The sequence below is a fragment of the Dryobates pubescens genome, chromosome 12 (assembly GCF_014839835.1).
Source record: "Dryobates pubescens isolate bDryPub1 chromosome 12, bDryPub1.pri, whole genome shotgun sequence".
In the NCBI taxonomy this organism is placed as follows: domain Eukaryota; kingdom Metazoa; phylum Chordata; class Aves; order Piciformes; family Picidae; genus Dryobates; species Dryobates pubescens.
The window spans coordinates 3,857,256-3,876,581 of record NC_071623.1 but is presented as its reverse complement, the minus strand read 5'-3'; the positions used below and the strand labels follow the sequence as shown (position 1 = coordinate 3,876,581).

The following is a 19,326-nucleotide window of genomic DNA, read 5'->3' as shown; positions in this document are numbered from 1 at the left end:
ATAGCCTCAAATTCCTTCAATAAAAATAGAGTAGCTGGGAGCCAGAGGAAGAGCTGAACTTGAGCCAAGTTGTGCTTACAATGCCGCCTGCGTAAGATCACTTTTTTATCCTGATCCACGAAGACTCTTTAAAAGAATAGCAGGCAGACAGCTGCCAGTGCATGTCAGGAACAGCTTGGGAGCTAGTCTCCCCTAGCTTCAGTCTTCCAGGCTTGAGGGAATCTCCAGCCAGTGAGAGAGTGTCAGACTATAGCAGGAGGCTGAGAGCTGACTAGGGTTTGCTTACCCTATCCAGACTGTCCTCCCTCAGATACGGATCTCTTCTGAGAGGGTAACATTGACAGAGAGGTGGGCTCCAGCAAGAACGAGGCGCTGTGCTAAAGCTCACCCTTCAGTCAACTTCGTCTGCTCCTTCCTCTACCTGTGCAGGTTCAGCAAAAAGAGGTAAAGGTCTGCTCTTTCTTTTCTTCTTGCTTTGGGAAACATAGATGCCTGTACATGTATGCACACGTGTATTTCTGTAAAATAGCAATTCGTCTGGCTGAAAGTTTACAGGACAACGTGACTGTCCGGTGGCTAAGCAGATGAGGACTTCTTGCTTGAAAAGGACTTGCTGATCCTTTTGGGCAAATCCTTTACTCTCTCCATGGTTTGGTTCTTCCACCTGTAGTGTTTGTAGGAGTTGTAATTACGCTATCATTTGCGAAGCACTTCTCAACTACTTAAGAGATGCTGCAGAGCTGAGAGTGAAAGCAGTAGCTGTGAGAGTGCTGTGCTTTATTTCCAGTACCATAAAGCTGACAACTAAGCATTTACTTTGGGATAATTGGTCATTTCTCCTCAGTGAGATGAAATCTTCTAAAGAAGAGTTTTTCTTGATGAAAACTTTACTGGCAAATGAAACTGACACGGGGTAATAGTAACGTTTCACAGCTCGGCGTTTCTCCTTTTCTCTTTTCTCGCTCTGGGCTGGTTTGGTGCTCTGGGCTGGGAAGGGGAAACATCCATCTATAATGGGATCATTTGGGATTCTTAACTAAATAAGGAACTGTGTCTATAGAACTGTTTCCCCTCGTTTCAGCCCATCACCACACGCTAGTCTTGTTCCCTTGGGCCCAGCCTGTCCTTGGGAATTTGCCTCCTGCTGGAGGATGCCTTCAAGCTGTCTCTAGAGGTCTAATGCATATCAAAGAACTTCCCTCTCCCTCCTCTTTCAATCCATGCATGGGGATTTTAGATAGAATGTTTCACCAGGAAGCATCCATTGGTGCTTTAGAGCAGGTACTAGAGGTGCCTGTCCAACAAGCAGTAGTATGAAGAATCAGAGTAAGTGCAGCACTGTGCCCAGGCAGCAGAGATGAAATAGATGCAAGAAGTTTTTATCTCAAATGCTGGTGGGTGCTGTTTATTTCTGAAATGTCCTGATGCTATTAATCTGATATCCACCCCAAGCACAAAGTTCTCAGTAACGACAGGACAGTCTCTTGAAGTTCTCAAACCTCAGGAGGGCCTCTACCTGCATGTGAAGGAGCCCAGATGCTCTGAAAACATCTGTTTTATGTGAGCAAGCTCTTTCACATGTGAGCTCTCATCTATACTACTGCATAACTGCAGCCCTCCCCTATGCATTGTGCTAGCCTGCTCTTTTTGTTTGCTTAAATCCCTGACACAGAATGAATCTTCCATTAAATACCCGTGGGATCAATGCCAAAAAACTCATCACACAAACTCTGTTCAGGATTTACCTGGCTTCTGTGTGAAAGGGAGCAGCTCTGATAAGGCAAGTACAGGAAACAGAATGAAAAGGGGACCTCTTGGCTTATCAGGTTCAATCTCTTTGAATAACAGGCATGTACAAAACAAATGGCCTTTTCTAAACTTACTAAGCTCTGTCCTAAATCTCATTAGGTTTTCGCTCTCACTTGTGCTACTAGAATGCTGTTCCAGCACCTCGTTCCCTGCTCTGTTGCCTAGAAACCTTCTGATTTCCAACCTAAATTCATTCATGGCCAATTTATATCTATTTATTCTTGTGCCACGTTGTCCTTTAGCTTAAGTAGCTCTCCTCTCTCCCCAGCACTCTCCCAACCCCCAATTCCTAAAAGTATTTATAGGCAGCAAATCTCTCTTCTCTTAACCTTTGTTCTTCCAGACTAAGTAACTAAGCTCCCTTACAGTATTCACCCTGCAGGCACATCACATCATGTTTTAATTACTTTGGGTAGCTGTACTAGCACGAAGTTCAGTGCAAACTAATGAATGCAGAAAAGCTCAAACTAGTACCACATAGGTCAGCTCAAATGCCTCTTTGCAGTCAGTTCTGTAACTGATAAGGAAACATACTCTTGGCTGAGAGACACTCTCCATCCCTCTGATCACCCCATTGCCTCTCTTTGCACCTGTTCCAGGCTGAAAACCTTTCCTGAATGCAGGTGAGCAGCACTGCACACACTGTTGTGATGGGGTCTCGCAGCCTCTTGGACAACATCAATCTCATACACTGCAGCTGGACGTACTCCTGCACCCTGAAAGGTCACTTGCCTTTTTCTCCCCTCCGCAGCATTACTGGTTCATCCTCCTTTGCTGACCTTCACCCAGGAGTTTCTCATCTCAGTCCTGCCAGCTACAAAGTCCTGGTTCCTGAGAGATTCCTGCTACTCTCTGAGCAACCAGTTCCCAGGGCATAACTTTGCAGTCTTCCATTTAACCTCTTCTCAATCACTGCAGTCGCAGAGAGCCTTCAGCTCTCCTAGCGCTGGAATCCACCTCTGCCCTGACAGTACCTCCCAGCTTTGTTTCCTCAGCAGATTTCATTAGCATTTCTACTTTCAGTGCCAAGGTAATTAACACAAATATTTTTAAAAGATCAGTCATAGGAGCAATCTTTGGGCAGCCTCACAGATAACTTCCCTGCAACCTATTAGGAGACGGTGTCTCAATCCTGTCAGTCTCTGACCTGCTTGAGGATTTCTCACTGTTGTCTTCAGCTGAATCTTCTCCACTAATTTGCTTCTTCTGGGACACCATATCATGTCCAGGTAGATAAGGTCTCCTATGTTTCTTTTACCTAGAGGATCAGGAATCTTACCCCCAAGAAAGCTATTTGAGTGAAAGATTGTACATGTTGTCCTATTTTCTCCTTAATTCCTGGCTTTAGTTCTCCTTTCCTCCAAAACCCATTCCACAGCATCATAAACTGCTGAGAACTGCAAGCTGCATGTGGCAAGATGTCAGCTGTTCTCATTCCCACTGTCTGGGGGAATATTCTCTTCCACTTGTTCTCCTCACTCAAGTCATACATATTTTGCATAGTAATCTCTTGGGGAAGGGAGTTAAAATCCTTCCTCCCAGTTTACCAGTGGGAAAACCAGCTATTTTTATAGCTGTGGAGCTGGAGAAGCTGCCTTGACACCTCTGGTTTTTCCCTTGAAGAGGGTGCAGTAGAGAAGAGAAGAGATGACACACTGAGTGGCTGGCTGAGGTATCTGTACAACATCTGTGCTCACCTTTCTGTCTTTTGCCTTCCTGTCTGTCTTCACCTACTTTCTTTCTGTGCTTATAAATATTCAAATATGTACCACCACCAAAAGGAAAAAGAGCTTGGAACAGTTACCTCACGAGTGTGCCACTCAGGAACAATACTAAGGTAGGAAATACAAGGGAGCGAGCAGAGAGACTCAGACCTGATCACCCTGAGTGTTCAACAAATTATCCGCCATGCAGGACTTTCATTTCTTTCTTTGACTCTTCTATGATGAAAGCCTTGACAATTTCACTGGCATAAAATCATCAGGACTTTACATAAGAATAACTTATGAAAATTACCCCAGAGAGACAGAAGGACACAAAGACATTCTCCTCCCTGTGAAATTCTGCCACAGTTGTACACCCGCCAGGCAGGAGAGGGAGGAACAGCTCCTCAAACGTTCCCATCACAGAAGGCCTTTCAATATAGTTAGAAATGAAGTAGCAAATGACTACAGGTTTCTCCATACCGTGGGTTTACTGAGCTACTATGGGAATTTACTGTGCACTGTATGCCCTGCACTAACCATCAGGGTGGGCTCAGCCCTCTTGAGAAGGGGTCACATTCTTCACTACAGGGTGAGCGTGTCCGCAGAGGGCAGTCTTGCGGAGGCAGCCTCTGCACAGCGCTGTCCCTGTGTAGGCTGGCTTTCAGTCTTGTGACTAACAGGGATACTAAGTTAGGGGCAGAACAGTGGTTAGATCAAAAGAGTCACCAGCCCTGTGTTTTAGTCTCCGGACTGCTTTTGCTTCACGATCTACACTAGCTGCTGCATAGTGACCACTGGGCAATCACATTCTGCATGGGAAGTAGCTAGCCCAGGAAGGATTGCTGGAGGAACACCTGACAAAGCTTGTGCAGAGCAAGCAACTTCTCAGTGTAGCAGAGTCTTCTGTGCAAATCTCACTCTCCTCACCACTTCTTTGAGACCAGCCTTTTTCACATCCAGAAGGCATCTCTGATTCACCGTCCTCTCTGGTGCCTGATGTGCAGACATCAGAGGCTCAACTTGACACGTACATGAATTACAAGACCTTCAAATACTTAGTGTGCCAAAATAAAAAGAGACCCAAAAGAGACCCAAATAATCATGCACCAGACTCTGTGTGTGCAGGGGGGTAGTGTGTCAAAAAACGCCTCTCGTGACAGGCACCTCTGGGACGGGACTGCAGCTATGCTGGGCTCCTGATCCAAGCCAGTAGAGCAAGTCCTGTGTTATTAGAAGAGGTGGAGGACCTTCCCAGGCTGGTGTAACTGTGGGGCAACCCTGTCTCTCTTCATTTAAGGAAGGCTTAGACCATGGCATGTTATCTGGGGGAGGAGGTGAAAGGAACAGCAGTAGTGGCAACTGGAAGGGACAGCAGCGAGTGCATCCTGTCGGCATGGGGAGGGTGGCACAGGGAGAGGCTGAAAATGGAGAGGGAGGAATGAGATCCATGGTCTTTAAAGAAAAAACAGAAAACTGGGTTTGAAAATAGAAAGATCAAGGTGAAAGGGGTGGCAGAGACAAGAAAAGTAGGTGAAGAAAGGAGAAGGGGGAAATGCAGAGAGGCAGTGGGGAAGACAGAAAGTGACACAGAAAGGGGGTGGAGAAAAAGAGAGGAAGAGAGAGAGAACCATATTAAAGGAGTAAAGCTAAGCAACTGAGAAGAGCAAGGAGTCCAACTCAACTACAGAAAGGAAAAGTTCTAAAGCAAGGAAAGGAGACAGAAGACAAGATACTGGAAATCAGGTGAGTAACCATGAGGGCGAAACAACAGAGGCACTGATGGCAGATCAAACTGTTATGCTCAAGGGGGAAAAAAGCATGAGGGGAGAGAAGGACTTGGTGAGGCAGAAAAAGAAAGGTGGCCAAAAATAACTTCAGGCATTTACATTTTCTTTCAATTTCTCACCAGTAACAAGATGGGCTTGGGATGTTTTAAAAATTAAACTCTTGTTGTCAGAGGCAGCTACCAAAATGACCAGAAAGCCTCCCTGCAATGAACGTGGATACTGATAGACTGCAGTGTACAGGGCAGCAGTGTGAGAGCCACAAGTATCCTCGGACAGGAAAATGTGCAGATTGCAGTTTCTGTCAGACCCCATTTCAGCATGCTGCCAGGCTGCTCTGGGGAGGGTGGGGAAGGGAGCTCTTACCTGCGAGAGGCTCTCAGAATACACTCCATCAAAAGCCTGCGTGGATCACCCATATTCCAAAGTGCACAGGATGGTTTCAAAATATTCTAGTTCCTTTTCCTTCAGAGTATTGAGTCCTGGCCAGTCTGTGACATGGTGCCTGGGAATCAAATATAGAGAAGTGCCTTGCTCATATCTCCCACTCAGCCGTACTGTGTGCGCCGTGAGGGGAATGCCTTTCTCCTCCATCCCAGCGCTGCCCAGAGCAGCCTCAGCAGAGAGGCACGCAGACCCAGAGGGACAAATGCCCTCTCCCACTGGCAGCTGCCACTTCTTTTTATCTGCTTTCCTAACTTCTTTTTCACCTTTTGGTACTTGGAAAATTTATTCCATTACATTTCCATAATGTAATAATTTCCATAACTTAATTTCCATAATTCAATGCTTCTAGCATTGCCACTGTTGTGTTTCAAAGGAGAGCTTTGCTTGAGAACACAGTAACCCTACAGATCCACCTGGATGGAAGCAATGACAGTAAATGTAAAGGTTGCCTGCTAACAGCCACCTCTGACCTGTGGTGACTCCTTTGATTTTCTAAAGGGGCATTTTTCTAATGAGCTTTGTGGCACTCAGATTTTAACAGCTCAGGTAAACTGAGGCAGTGCTTCTGTCCCTGAGTACTTCAAAACCCATCAGAGGATCCTGTCAGTAGCAGTTTTTGGACTAATCGAAGCTAAAAAGGTCACAGGCTGTAAAAACCTTAATTGCCAAACAAAACTTCATTGCTGAACTTTTCCTCCATGCTAAATTCTTCCTCCATGCTAAATCAACCTATCAAACCAACTTGGTGAAGCATTATGTATGAGAGGTTTTTCCTACTGCTGCCTATGTGATCCCCTCTTTAAGGCTAAAGAACGCGATGCCTGCGAAATATGTGTGCATATGTGTGTGCAGATAGGTGCAGGTAAAACTCTTTTTCAGTGGGATTCAGTATTTGCACCAGAAGCTAAACACTTCTGCATTTCCTGGTCTCTTCAAAATCAGCTCTGAGAAGAGCGTAGCCGATCTCTGACTTTCTTCCCCCTTTCCTTGGGAGCAGAGCAATAGTGGAGGGCTTCAGGGTTTAAAATACATATCAGGCTCCGGTCACTTGGGAACTATGTTAAGTATTCCTGCCACTATAACTATTTAGGGTTGTTGGTTTTTTTTTCCCACTCAACAGTATATAGTATCACAATCTTTCAGTATTATGGGCTTTTGCATGAAAAATTCAAACCTTGCCAGAAAGTACAGACCTCCACACCCTAGCCTCTCTTCTTCTCTCTTTGACCTTCAGACAGATTTCACACATTCTGCACGTTTGCCCTTCTTTTCTGACTTATCTTGCAGCATTGAAAGAAGATGAGAAGGAATGAGTAATTCAGCACTACGCTGTGTCATTAGGGAGCAGATTGCAGAGGCTGCTCCACACCTCGGATGTTGCTGTTTGAGGCACGAGGACGGAGGCTTAAAATTAGAAATAGTTCCTAGGAGGCACCAGAGGCGCTTCAATCTCTGGGCTAAGAATTCATAAAGAGGTGGGAAAACATGAATTTTATGGCTATTGATAAGCAACAGAGAAACCTCTATGAACAAAGCCCTAGCACGCAGCTGTTTCCTTGAACAAAGAAATATTCATGCCACAGAATAAATAATGAGCACAGAGGTGCATGTTTCTAAGTGCCTCTAGTGTGTGTCTTTAAAGAGGGGTCAGTGGTTTTTAATGTAAGGACTAATGGCTTTACACTTACATTTCCATCCTTCTTCATTATGTTTGTCATTATGGGCATGCCTTAAGAATGGCTGAATTTTTCCATACAAAACTTCTTTCCCTTAGAAGCAGAAAAGCTGACAGATGCCTTGGTCAGGGCACAAGGTCGCTGGGAAAGTGAAGCAGTCCGGCAAGGGTGACTGCTGCAGAGCTCCATGTTCAGCTGCATTTGAATCTCTGTGATTCAACAGGGAACAGTGAGATGGAAGAAAAAGTGTCTCCAGTTTGAAATCAGACAAAGCTTGCCAAGACAATTGGAGTCAGTTCTTGCTTCTTACTCCAGTTTCCTCTGTCAGGATGGGGAAAATTACTTAAGACATCCTTCTTCACCTCAGTGGTGTCTCTAGTCTTCTGGATGTCTGATTTTTAGATGTGGTGGAAGTGAGAAACTCTCCCACTCCAGCGTTAACCAGACAGAGCTTTGCTTTGTACACAGACTGTATAGTGTGAGCTACACTGAAAAGAAAGCCAGATTAACAACATCTCTAAACAGCTTCCAAAATTAATGAATATTTTTATCTTAATCTCTCACTGCCTTAGCTCCTCAGCTGCGAAGCTGATCTAATTCTATCTCCTCACCTCTGGGCGGTAATGAAAATAAGTAAATTAATAATTGTGAAGCAATCAGATACTGTTGTGATGAAAGCCATAGGAAAACCCAAGGGGAAACTAATAATTCTGGCTTTAGAATTGGACTTGAATAATGTACAGTAAATGAGGCACAGGCCACCCACTGAACAATGAGGAGAAAACAAAACATTGAATAGCGGCTGTGCAAGAAAGCCCCAGCTAGACTGGCACAGAATAAGGCAGGCATCCTGTGCAAAGAATAAGGTGACAATGTAAGGATGTGGCTAAAGACTCATAGCTATGAGGCACAGGCACAAAGAGATTGAATTAAGATTACTGAGAACAGTAACTCTAGCAGTTCCTAACAGCCTGCTTCTGGAGTTGGCAAATTTAATATTGGTTGGTTTTAAGAGGGAGGGGGAGGATGTGCATGTGTACACACAAAGGACATAAAAGTAATCCACTCACAAATTATAGCCAGAGTTTACCATGGGGGAGAAATTAAATACTTGAGGCAAGAACACAGCAAGGAGGCTAAAGTGTGAAGACAATCCCAAAGATTTTTGGAAAGAGAGAAGAAAAGAGATTTGACAAGGCAATATTAAGTGGGAAGTAGATAGTTAAATTTGTCCTTTCTCAAGCTGAAAGCTTTAGCAGACTGGGTGCTGTAAAGATTTAAGTGGTCAAAACTGCAAAGAGCCTGAGGCAGAGCTTTTCAGGGAGAGTTTCACAGAATCATAGAATCAATAAGGTTGGAAAAGACCTCAAAGATCATCAAGTCCAACCTGTCACCCAACACCTCCTGACTAACTAAACCATGGCATTAAGTACTACGTCCAATCCCCTCTTGAACACCTCCAGGGATGGGGACTCCATCACATCCCTGGGCAGCACATTCCAACGGCTAACAACTCTCTCTGTGAAGAACTTTCTCCTCACCTCCAGCCTAAACCTCCCCTGGTGCAGCTTGAGACTGTGTCCTCTTGTTCTGGTGCTGGGTGCCTGGGAGAAGAGACCAACCCCCACCTGGCTACAACCTCCTTTCAGGTAGTTGGGGAGAGCAGTAAGGTCTCCCCTGAGCCTCCTCCTCTCCAGGCTAAACAATCCCAGGTCCCTCAGCCTCTCCTCACAGTGCTTGTGCTTGAGGCCTCTCCACGGCCTTGTTGCCCTTCTCTGGACACGTTCAAGAGTCTCAATGTCCTTCTTAAATTGAGGGGCTGTAGGAGAGCAACGGTCAGGAAGACAGTGGGGTGAGAGGAGGGAAAGGATGGCAGAAGACTGACTGAGAGCCCTCTCCTTCTCCTACTACCTCTCCAGTGTGTCGCATTTTAACACTACAACAAGTTGCATCTTGTGCTCTCTATGTATCAGCCTAAAATCACTGCTATATTGGGCACAATATATTGCTGCTATGTTGGGCACGTGTGATGCCTGCCATCACCTCTGTGTCTCCTTATACCAGACTCCTCCACTGGCTAAGCAGTGATTAAGATCAGTTTCTCTCAGCAGAATTCAGGAAGAGCTTTACTACAGGAGTCCCCAAATTTCTCAGCACATTTGTTATCCAAAGATCCCCTGCCCTGGTAGGCAGTCCTCACTCCTATGTACAGCACTGCCCAGCTTAGCATTAGCTGCAAATTCATAAAGGTTAACTTTGCACTTGAAGGATAAAACAAACAAACAAACAAATAAACTCTCAAGAGCAGCAGGCTCTGTAATCCTGAGCTGGATGCTTCTCATCATGGTAGTTAAGGTGTAAGTTGAATGATATCCATCAGCCTCTTTGCAGCATTTACATCAGAAAGAAAGATGGGCTTTTACTTCTAGCACAAAACTACAAGCCTTCATTTAGCTTGTCTCAAGTCCAGTTTTGTCATATTTGTCCAGCTCTCTACAGATTCATGTTTCTTTAAGGCACAGAGACAATCCCAAGAGAATTAGAGGAGGCTCCCTGCATGCAGAATGTAGGTCTGGATACCACTGTCACATAACTATTTGTTGCAGGCTTTTTAAATGCACTGGGACAAATTCATGACTCAGCTTGACTCATCTGAGTTCAAGGTCTTTTCTGTTCTTGGTCTCCTGCACCTACATCAGCCAGAGTTTGGTCCTGATGTCCAGATACAGGAGAGCACAATTTGACCCTGGCCAAGGAGCAGGGAAACTAGCATTAGGTGGCCTGGATAGGCAAACAATTTAATTCAGCTAAGTGGGAGACTGCTGTTTCCCCACCATCTCTTCAGATGAAAATATTCTACATAATACTGTCATCTCTGTGTGTAACACATTCCTGATGTACACACTTGAAGGTGCTGAGTGATTTCCTTCTGCCTGTGTGTCTGTGTGCGTCAGGGTAGGTGTGTGTTCGGGAGGTGACAGGTCATTCAACTCCCTTATCTTCTCACCCCCTCTCGGGTTTTTTGTGAACTCAGAGTTTTTTCCACATTTGGAGAGGAGGGGGACAGCATAGCTCCAGAAGGAATTGCTGTCTGCAACTGCAAGCAGGACCAGTGATCTGCATGCAGGCATCACCCTTCCAAAACTTTCAATGAACACAGGAGAGGTCGAGATGAGGAACACTGAATGTCTGTTTTCTAGGACAGGAGCTCTGTCTCTCCCATGAGATCTGAGCCTTGGAGTCAAAGCAACTTTCCCTGATACTGATTCAGCACAGACTTTGAACTTAAGGAACTAGAAAGGAACCTGTGCAAACATGCCAGATTTATTTTAACTTTTTTATATTAAAGCATAAAGAAGTACAAACCTCTTTAGCCCAGATCAGAGGTACAAATTTGTCTAAAGAACTGGCCTGTTTCAGGCAGAGACTTGTAAGTGCATATATGCACAGATGAAGCCAGGGGGATGAGGCTTGGACAGCAATGCCTAAAGAGTCACTGCTTGTTTATTGCATACCCACATGACAGAGCCAATGTCAGCACACAGTGAGCAAACACACATCCTGAGGCAGGCTTTAGCATTGATCTACATTGCAAAGCTCTGAAAAGCCTCTGTAATCCCAAGCATCACACCTGTGCTGGACAGTGCATTTCTAACCTTTATTCATCTTTTTATGTCATAAGCCTTGTGTCCCCCAAGATGCTGCCTGACCAGGTCCTGGCAGCAAAGGAGCACTGCATACACACACTGAAAAGGCTGCTCCTTCCTACCACAGCTGCAGGCTCTGTCAGCAGCAAGATATTCATTTCTTAGAAAAGCACCATGAAATGAGAATCTCTCTTTCTCCCAGGTGTACCTGCTGCAGAAGGATAGCATGAGAAGGATTTCTTTCAGTTGACCGAGACAACAATGTCTCAAGGCACAGGAGAGAAGGGCTGCAGCTGGAGGAAGCAGATGTTCTTGTGCTGTAGCGTTGTGTTGTTATCATCAGGCCTAAGAGGACAGAAAAAAGAACACAAATTTGCAAGTCACAAAAAGCCTGAGCTCTGTCTCTGGACTGCCATTGACACAGTGACCTTGAACAAGCAATCTGCCCATTATGTACCCCAGTAATCACCTCCTGCAAGATAACGTTGACAGCATCCACACTGCATGGCAGGCTGTGAGGCTGGACTACTGCTAACAGGGGGCTGGAGATCCTTAAGTGAAGGTACAGCTGTATAGCAAAGCTGCATCAACCAACCTCCAGCTCAGAGCTGAAAGCCTCCTTCCTAAGTTTCTGCAGGCTTGAGAGGCCAGTTGTGCAATATAGGGACTGCTCAGGTCTGGCTGCAGTCTGACAGTAGTCAACACAGGGGAGAAGATCTCTGCTTGCCTACCACCCATGCTAGCTACCTGCTGTACCCACATGCTGGCCTGGACCTAGTATGAGTTGACAGAGATGGAGGAAAGAAGGCCACAAGCAGTTTCTAGGCAGTGACCATGCCACAGGCTGGATGGTCCACTGCGCAGAGCTGTCACTTTTCACGTGCCCAGTACCTAGAGGAGACAGCTGCCTTCCCATTTGGTAGCTCAGAGGGTCATAAGGGGATGGACTTTTTGCATGGCCTCCACACAGATCCCTGTGTGTGGTGTGTGAGTCTCTTCAAAATATCTCAGGTCTCAGCCTTCCAGTTATCTGCTTAACTGCCAGATCACAAATTTGTACCCAACTGAGTGAATCACACGTGCAAATTGGGCAAAAATACAACAGCTTTGACTTCATTACTTTTCCCTGGGAACACACAAAGCCTTCCTGGGAGAGCCTCTCTGAATGTCCTGGACGTGCCCAGGAGAAGAGGTGCACGCAGCAAGGGAGAGCAGAAACTCTTACAGTCAGGCTCTCCACTTTATTTTAGAAACATCCTGCAGAGATGGTGACCTCCTGTCACCTTCCTGGTGGGAAAAGTTAGCATGAAGTGTCAAGCTCAGCTATTTATATCACTGCTGATAGTCTTGCCTGTCTTCTAAAGAGGAGAAAACTCTCTTCCTAATAACCCCCAGGGATCAAAAAAAAAAGCACATGAGGAAGATGACTGCACAGGAACATCCCTCCTGGCTCACTGTGAATTTCCTAGCCGATCCTCAAAGCCCTGGCTAGTCTGACCAGAACCAGCCCGCTAGCTGGAGCAGGCAGCAGCGGTGCAAAGTGCTCACCAATCCTTCAGGGGTTGCTGCATCACCAAGAGGACGGGCAAATCTGCTCCAAGGGTAACAGGCACTTCCCCTCCCTCAGAAAAAGGTAGTGCCAAAAAGGAATGGCAGAAAGCAGCCCGTGGCTGGCAAGCCAGCCTGGCGTATTAGCAGGTGCCATCCCCGCTGGGGTATTTTTATCGTGGAATTTGGCAGTCACGAGGCAGCCCGCAGCTCAGCGGACTCCACGCCTGGCCTGCGGTGTGATACTCGCTTGCCCCCAGCTTTTGTAGTGTTGCAGGTGATGATTAAGCTGAGCCAGCCATGTTGCTGGGTCTGTGCCAGGCCGCGCTGCTCTTTGTCACATACGCATGCCCCAGTGCCAAGACCCCATGACTGCACACAGCTCCTTTGGTGATCCAGCAGAAGGCCTTCAGCCAAAAGCATGGCCAGGCAGTGGCACAGCCCGCAGCCCAGCGTGAATACGGATGGTTGCTGCCGAGACCATCTTCCCTCAGGTGTGAGACCCGACAAAGACATCCAAAGGCAGCTTTTGCTGAGTCATGCCAGAGTTGGACAGGGTTTGCCTGAACTATTCCAAACTAGGAATATGAAAGTCCACAGATGCTCACACGCTGAGAGGTCAAAGCACATGAAGACATAGTAGTCTGGGAATGAGAAAAAAGAAACCATATGGAAAATTCCCAAGAATAGTAAAGCTCTGAGGAGAAAGGCTAGGTCAGAGGCAGTTGTACATATCCAGAAAGAGCTGTCAGGAGGAGACAACAATCCTTCTTTGCTTGCTGGCAGCAGAGAGCTGGATGCCCACTTATGTTGATCTAGAAAGCCCTCAGTCTGGCACTGCAAGAATAGCTCACTAATAACTAAAAATGTCTAAGCCAAATAACACTGCTCTAGGAGTGAAACTACTTCTCCTGGTTTCTAAAACTCTTTTTGCTGCAGCCACCTCCCCCCTTGCAGCAGCCACCTCAGCTCTCTACGTGGCTGTAGCAGGATGACCAGGAGGCATCTCTGGACAATCCCTCCTTTAAACAGTTTGTGCAGAGGAACAGTCAGCAGAGAAAGGCAGAGGAAATGGCCCTACTGTCTAGCCTAAGCTTGGCTGCCGGCCTTGGATCCTTCTGATTTATACTCCCTTGGAAAATCTTGTGCATGTGTGAAGCAAGTGAACTACTGTTGTTCTCACATCCATTAACTCCTCTTGCACTTACATTTGCTTCACTTTGTGTTCTGTACACACTGACTCTTAACATTTGCAAGTGTCTAAGTTTAGTAGCCTTCCCTAGGGAAAACAGCCAGTAGCAAAGCCTCAAACTACCAGCACATGGTAGGACTACTGGGAAGATTGGAGCAGTTTGTGACTGCTCGTGTCCATGCAGGAAGGAAAATTCACCCTTGGCACAGTCAGGGAGAACTGTTCATTTTGACCCTAAAAAGCAAGGTGAATCAAGGAAAGGCAGCTGTCAACTAACAGGAGGAGCAGGAGCAATAGGGGCACCTGCAAACAACATCAACTCATCTGGGAAAAAGAGGACACCCACCATTGTGCACACTGTCTTAGGAGGAATACTCCACATGCACAGTTCTGCTACAGTGCATTGACATTGGATGCACCTGCACACAACTGTATGCAGCTTGGTGCCTTGCCTTCACTTGGAAAAAAGTAAATTGAGATCCCTGACTCAGTGCAACATTCTGTAAATACTTCCCACCACTGATTTATCTGAAAATATTTAATCCCCAGTGCTCAAAGAATGAAGCCATATCTTAATTTCTCCAGAATGCAGAATCATAGAATCACAGAGTCAATAAGGTTGGAAAAGACCTCAGAGATCATCAAGTCCAACCTGTCACCCAACACCTCATGACTAACTAAACCATGGCTTCAAGTGCTATGTCCAGTCCTTTGTTGAACATCTCCAGGGACAGGGACTCCACCACCTCCCTGGGCAGCATTCCAATGGCTAACAACTCTCTCTGTGAAGAACTTTCTCCTCACCTCCAGCCTAAACCTCCCCTGGCACAGCTTGAGACAGTGTCCTCTTGTTCTGGTGCTGGGTGCCTGGCAGAAGAGATCTGGCTACAACCTCCCTTCAGGGAGTTGTAGACAGCAATAAGGTCTCCCCTGAGCCTCCTCTTCTCCAGGCTAAGCAACCCCAGCTCCCTCAGCCTCTCCTCATAGGGCTTATGCTCAAGACCTCTCCCCAGCCTTGTTGCCCTTCTCTGGTAGCAGCACTAAAGCTATTTCAGAGGGTAAGACAGACCCACCCATTCACCAGTTTTCACCAGTGCAGACAGGACAAGACAGAAAGTCTAGCTGATTTTCTGTGTTTCTGCTCCTCCAGTTCTAGGCTGGCAGCTGGTGAAAGCTTCTGCATATGTCAAGCAGGCACCAGAATCCCCATTGGCATGATCACAGTATGCTTGCCAAAGCCCATCCTTTGCTTCCTGTTACGCCACTTCTTCCCCCTCAGACAGACAGGCAGTGGGACAGCAAGTGGTCACCTCCCTGTCCCCTTACCCAGGCAATGCTCACCCTTCCACAGGGCAGCCCTCAGCAGCACCAAGAGCATAAAGATTCACCTTTCAATCTGTGTCCCATATCTCTTTGCAGAGGGACACTGCATATAAACAAATGACGGCATAAATCCTTGTGCGTGCTGCTTCATTAAATCGTATCAGCCGCGTAACTGCAGGAGGGGACGTGGTTCCCCCAGCAAGCATCTCTCTCTGTTCTCCAGCTTCTGCTCACAGGAAAGCTCCACAATATTGCTGCTGTAAATTTTGAGCTTTTAACAGTGTCTATTCTCCACAGACATTCTTTACACAGTAAAAATAATTGGCTCTTAAAGACAAGACAAGGGACGATAAAGAAGGAGAGTTAACAATTTGGTCCCTACAGCTTTGGGATTTACCTTGCCTAGTACTGTCAGTATTTCATGATGATGATTAGTAAGTTTTTTTCATTTATTTATTAAAAGGATATTTGCAAATAGAGTGACTGCAGGAGACTGTTATCTCCAAGGTAATACCACACTTCACAGCACCTAGTGCTTAACCCATGCACAAGGGAAAGCCTTGCGGTGCCCTGGGCAGGTAAGTATGGTGAGTGTAACTGGATCAAAAGGTTGCTCAAGTCACTCACACAGAGCCTCACCAAATTTTATCTTTTTATCCATGAGGTTAAGTGACTTGGCAAGAAAGAATCAGAGTAAGAAACAAAAATGAAGTCAGCTCTCTTCCATCTTCACTTTGTAATCTTACTGCCAGCCCATCAAACCGTTCCTCTCATCAGACCACATACCAAACAGCACTTCCCAGCAGCGTCTGGTCCAAGGAGGCATTTCAAAGGAGGCTTTTGCTTTGTCTGTTTCATTTGAACTGTGAATTTTGTCTCAGAGCTTAAGAAAGAGGAGGGAGTAAGATCCAACATTTAGATTTTGCAGCCATTCACTCTCAGAGAGGTCTGACAGAGCAGCAGCAGATTAGGTTTGCTGCACTGGCTCAGCCTACCAAAGTCTTTACACTCCCCAAAACATTTGCCTCTTGTAAATGAAACACTTGCAGCTGGCAACACTGCAAAACCAAAGCAAAACCTATGGGCAACAGGGAAATTTTCTCTGCATTTCTTCTGTGGTGGCATCAAACTCAGAAATTAAGTCCAAAGCTGCAAGCACTTCATGTTCCAGGCATCAGTGCAGGTATTACACAAAGGCAATACAGGAAAGTGCTGAGCACTGCTCAGACCAAGCTGTAGACTCTAGTTTTATCTCCTAGGGGATCAGCCTATTAAAAGGTCCCCAGAGCACAGTTTGCAGACAGATGGATGCTGCATTAACTACACAGTCTGCAGAGGATGCAATAAGCAGACTGCAGCAAAAGGGCTTTCTGCACCAAGAATAGATCTGGCTCAAAGTTCTGGCAGCCCATTTAACAGGTTGGAGTTGGGTTATGCAAAAAAAAGATCACTTTTAGTTTCAGTAGCTGAATTAAAAAACAACAAACCAAATCCCAACTGGCTGAATTAAAACAACAACAACAAACCAAATCCCAACACATTGTTTTCGGTGGATGTGGAACAAAGTTTTCAGCAAACAAGATCTCATTCATTTCAGGTCAAAGGAAAGCATTTCCTCTGACACAAAACAGATCATTCTGCACCATGCATCCCTGGTTGGGTACTTGCTAATCCTCTTTAGAACCACTCTCTTCTGTTTTTTTTTCCCCACAGAGGCTGTGTCCAATTCTCCCTTCAAGACTTCTCTTCCCACTTAGTGAGCAGAAAAAATGGGAGACTGGAGTTTCCTGGGAGAATTCCTCGAGGAGGTCCACAAACACTCCACTGTGGTGGGGAAAGTCTGGCTGACTGTGCTCTTCATCTTCCGGATGCTGGTGCTGGGTACAGCAGCTGAGTCCTCGTGGGGTGATGAGCAGTCTGACTTCATGTGTGACACCCAGCAGCCTGGCTGCGAGAACGTCTGCTACGACAAGGCCTTCCCCATCTCCCACGTCCGGTTTTGGGTCCTTCAGATCATCTTTGTCTCCACTCCATCTCTGGTATACATGGGCCACGCAATGCACACAGTGCGCATGGAAGAGAAGAGGAAGATGAAAGAGGCAGAACTAGAGGCCCAGGAGATGAAAAACAACGGTGACACATACTACCAGCAGAAGTGCTCCATGGCAGAGAAGGCTGAGCTGTCTTGCTGGGATGAGTCAGGAGGCAAAATCATACTCAGAGGAAGTCTGCTGAACACCTATGTCTACAGCATTTTGATTCGCACTGCCATGGAAGTGGCCTTCATAGTGGGACAGTATGTCTTGTATGGGATCTTCCTGGAGACCCTGTATATCTGCCAGCGGGCACCTTGCCCCCATCCTGTCAACTGCTACGTTTCCCGCCCCACAGAAAAAAACGTGTTCATCGTCTTCATGCTGGCTGTGGCAGTGCTCTCCCTGTTCCTCAGTCTGGCCGAGCTGTACCACTTGGGCTGGAAGAAAGCCAAAGAGAGGTGCTCCAGGTCTTACAAGCCCAGCACCAGCACAGTCCCTGGGAGACTGGAGTCTGCCCCACAAGCGGAAAGGGCCCAGATGTACACTCCTCCCCCAGATTTTAACCAGTGCCTGTCAAGTCCCAACGGGAAGTTCATCAGCCCCTTCAGCAACAAAACAGCCTCCCAGCAGAACACTGCCAACTTTGCCACTGAGAGGGTCCACAGCCAGGAGGATGCTGCCGGTGAAGGGTCCTTCATTAAGTCCAGCTATGGGGAAAGTCCAGAGGTGGCCAACGAATGTGCAGCTCCCACCTTCCCTGAGAACTACTTCAATGAGAAACGTCGATTCAGCAAGGCCAGCCGTGCCAGCAGCAAGGCGAGGTCAGACGACCTGTCTGTGTGACCTGTCTCCAGCAGGAGTGAGGAGAAGGAGCAGTCGCAGTGCTTAGTAAAACTTCTGCAGAGTGGATTCCAGACTCCTGCCACTAACCTCTCTCTGTTTTAACATCCTCTTGCTCCTTTCCATCACTGTTACATTGCAGACAGCACCTCTCACAGCTTAAGGCAGGGGCAGCCACCAGGAGACTACACACACTGAAGAGAGGCACCAATCTCAAGGTGTGAAACTCTTGTCCACATTTTCACCAGGGACCGGAGACCTGCTGTTCTTAGCCTGGTAGAGCACAGGCCAGCAGACTCCTGAGGCTGCCCAGCAGGTATTCACTGCGACACTGTATTCAACAGACTGACTGGAACTCAACCCCCTTGCTTCTTCTTGGGTGTCTATTCAACATTTGCTACATCAGCTTGGCAAATATATTGAGCTGAAGCTTTTCTCACCTGCAGGGAGCAGAAACACACCAGTAGGCTCTCTGAAAGAAAGACTTTCTCACCTGCTTCGTCCTTGCTCTTTCTAATCTTCCCTTTTCCTACCTGAGCCCAGATATTTTCTACCAGTTTACCAATACAATACATTCTACTTGAATTTTTGACACTGTATATATAACTCTTCCCTATAAACAAGAACATCTGTGGTCCCTCATGCACAGCTGCTTCATGTCTAACATTGGAATCCCTCCCTCATTCCTAAGTCAGCATATCAGACTGGCCCCAGGCATAATGCTCAGCTGACCAGTTGATGAAGACTAGGGAATTTTCCCAAGATATTTATGTCATCAATTCTAAGCAAGACATCCATTAACAGAAACAGAGACTCTCCTGTGAGAACAGACACCTTACTAGCAAAATAGAAGAATTATGTGGAAATAAAGTGGGTTTCCCCCTTTTGAAACCCATCTTTCAAGCCACCTGAATGCTGATGAAAGGGTAATGCCATCTGCCAATCTGAGATAAAAGCATCATCTGTTTATCTGCAGAAGAGGTACGGCCCACGTCTTCTCCTCACAAACCCACCAAAACACTTCAGTTCTGCACATCACTCGTCTCTTGGCTGCTCTCTCAAGCCTGCCTGCCAGTGCAAGCCAAGATATTTGTCCTCACAGTAAGTCACTGTTCTGCCATCAGCGTCATCTTCATCTCCACTCCATCCCTAGCACATATGGCAATAAGAAACCACCCATGGACCAGCTCTTTCCACTGCTGCAGCCTCTCAGAGCAGCCATTGCACAGTGAGTTGGGTGGGTCAGGTCTGTAGGCAGCTCCCACTCTGTTTTCTCAGTGCAGTGCTGACTCCCATCATTTAAAGAGTTTGCTAAACA

General features: G+C 46.5%; 1 protein-coding gene across 1 annotated transcript; it reads left to right on the top strand.

Moving 5' to 3' along the window:
- Positions 1 to 269: 269 nt before the first annotated feature.
- GJA5 (gap junction protein alpha 5) lies at positions 270 to 18,829 on the top strand. The gene is made up of 2 exons (XM_054166059.1): positions 270 to 444; positions 16,846 to 18,829. The coding sequence occupies exon 2, from the start codon at positions 16,902 to 16,904 to the stop codon at positions 18,009 to 18,011; it is 1,110 nt and encodes a 369-aa protein (XP_054022034.1). The 5' UTR covers positions 270 to 444; positions 16,846 to 16,901; the 3' UTR covers positions 18,012 to 18,829.
- Positions 18,830 to 19,326: the final 497 nt, after the last annotated feature.

What these genes read in the sequence shown, in the direction of transcription:
- GJA5 (XM_054166059.1), top strand. Translation starts at nt 16,902, where the DNA reads ATGGGAGACTGGAGTTTCCTGGGAGAATTCCTCGAGGAGGTCCACAAA.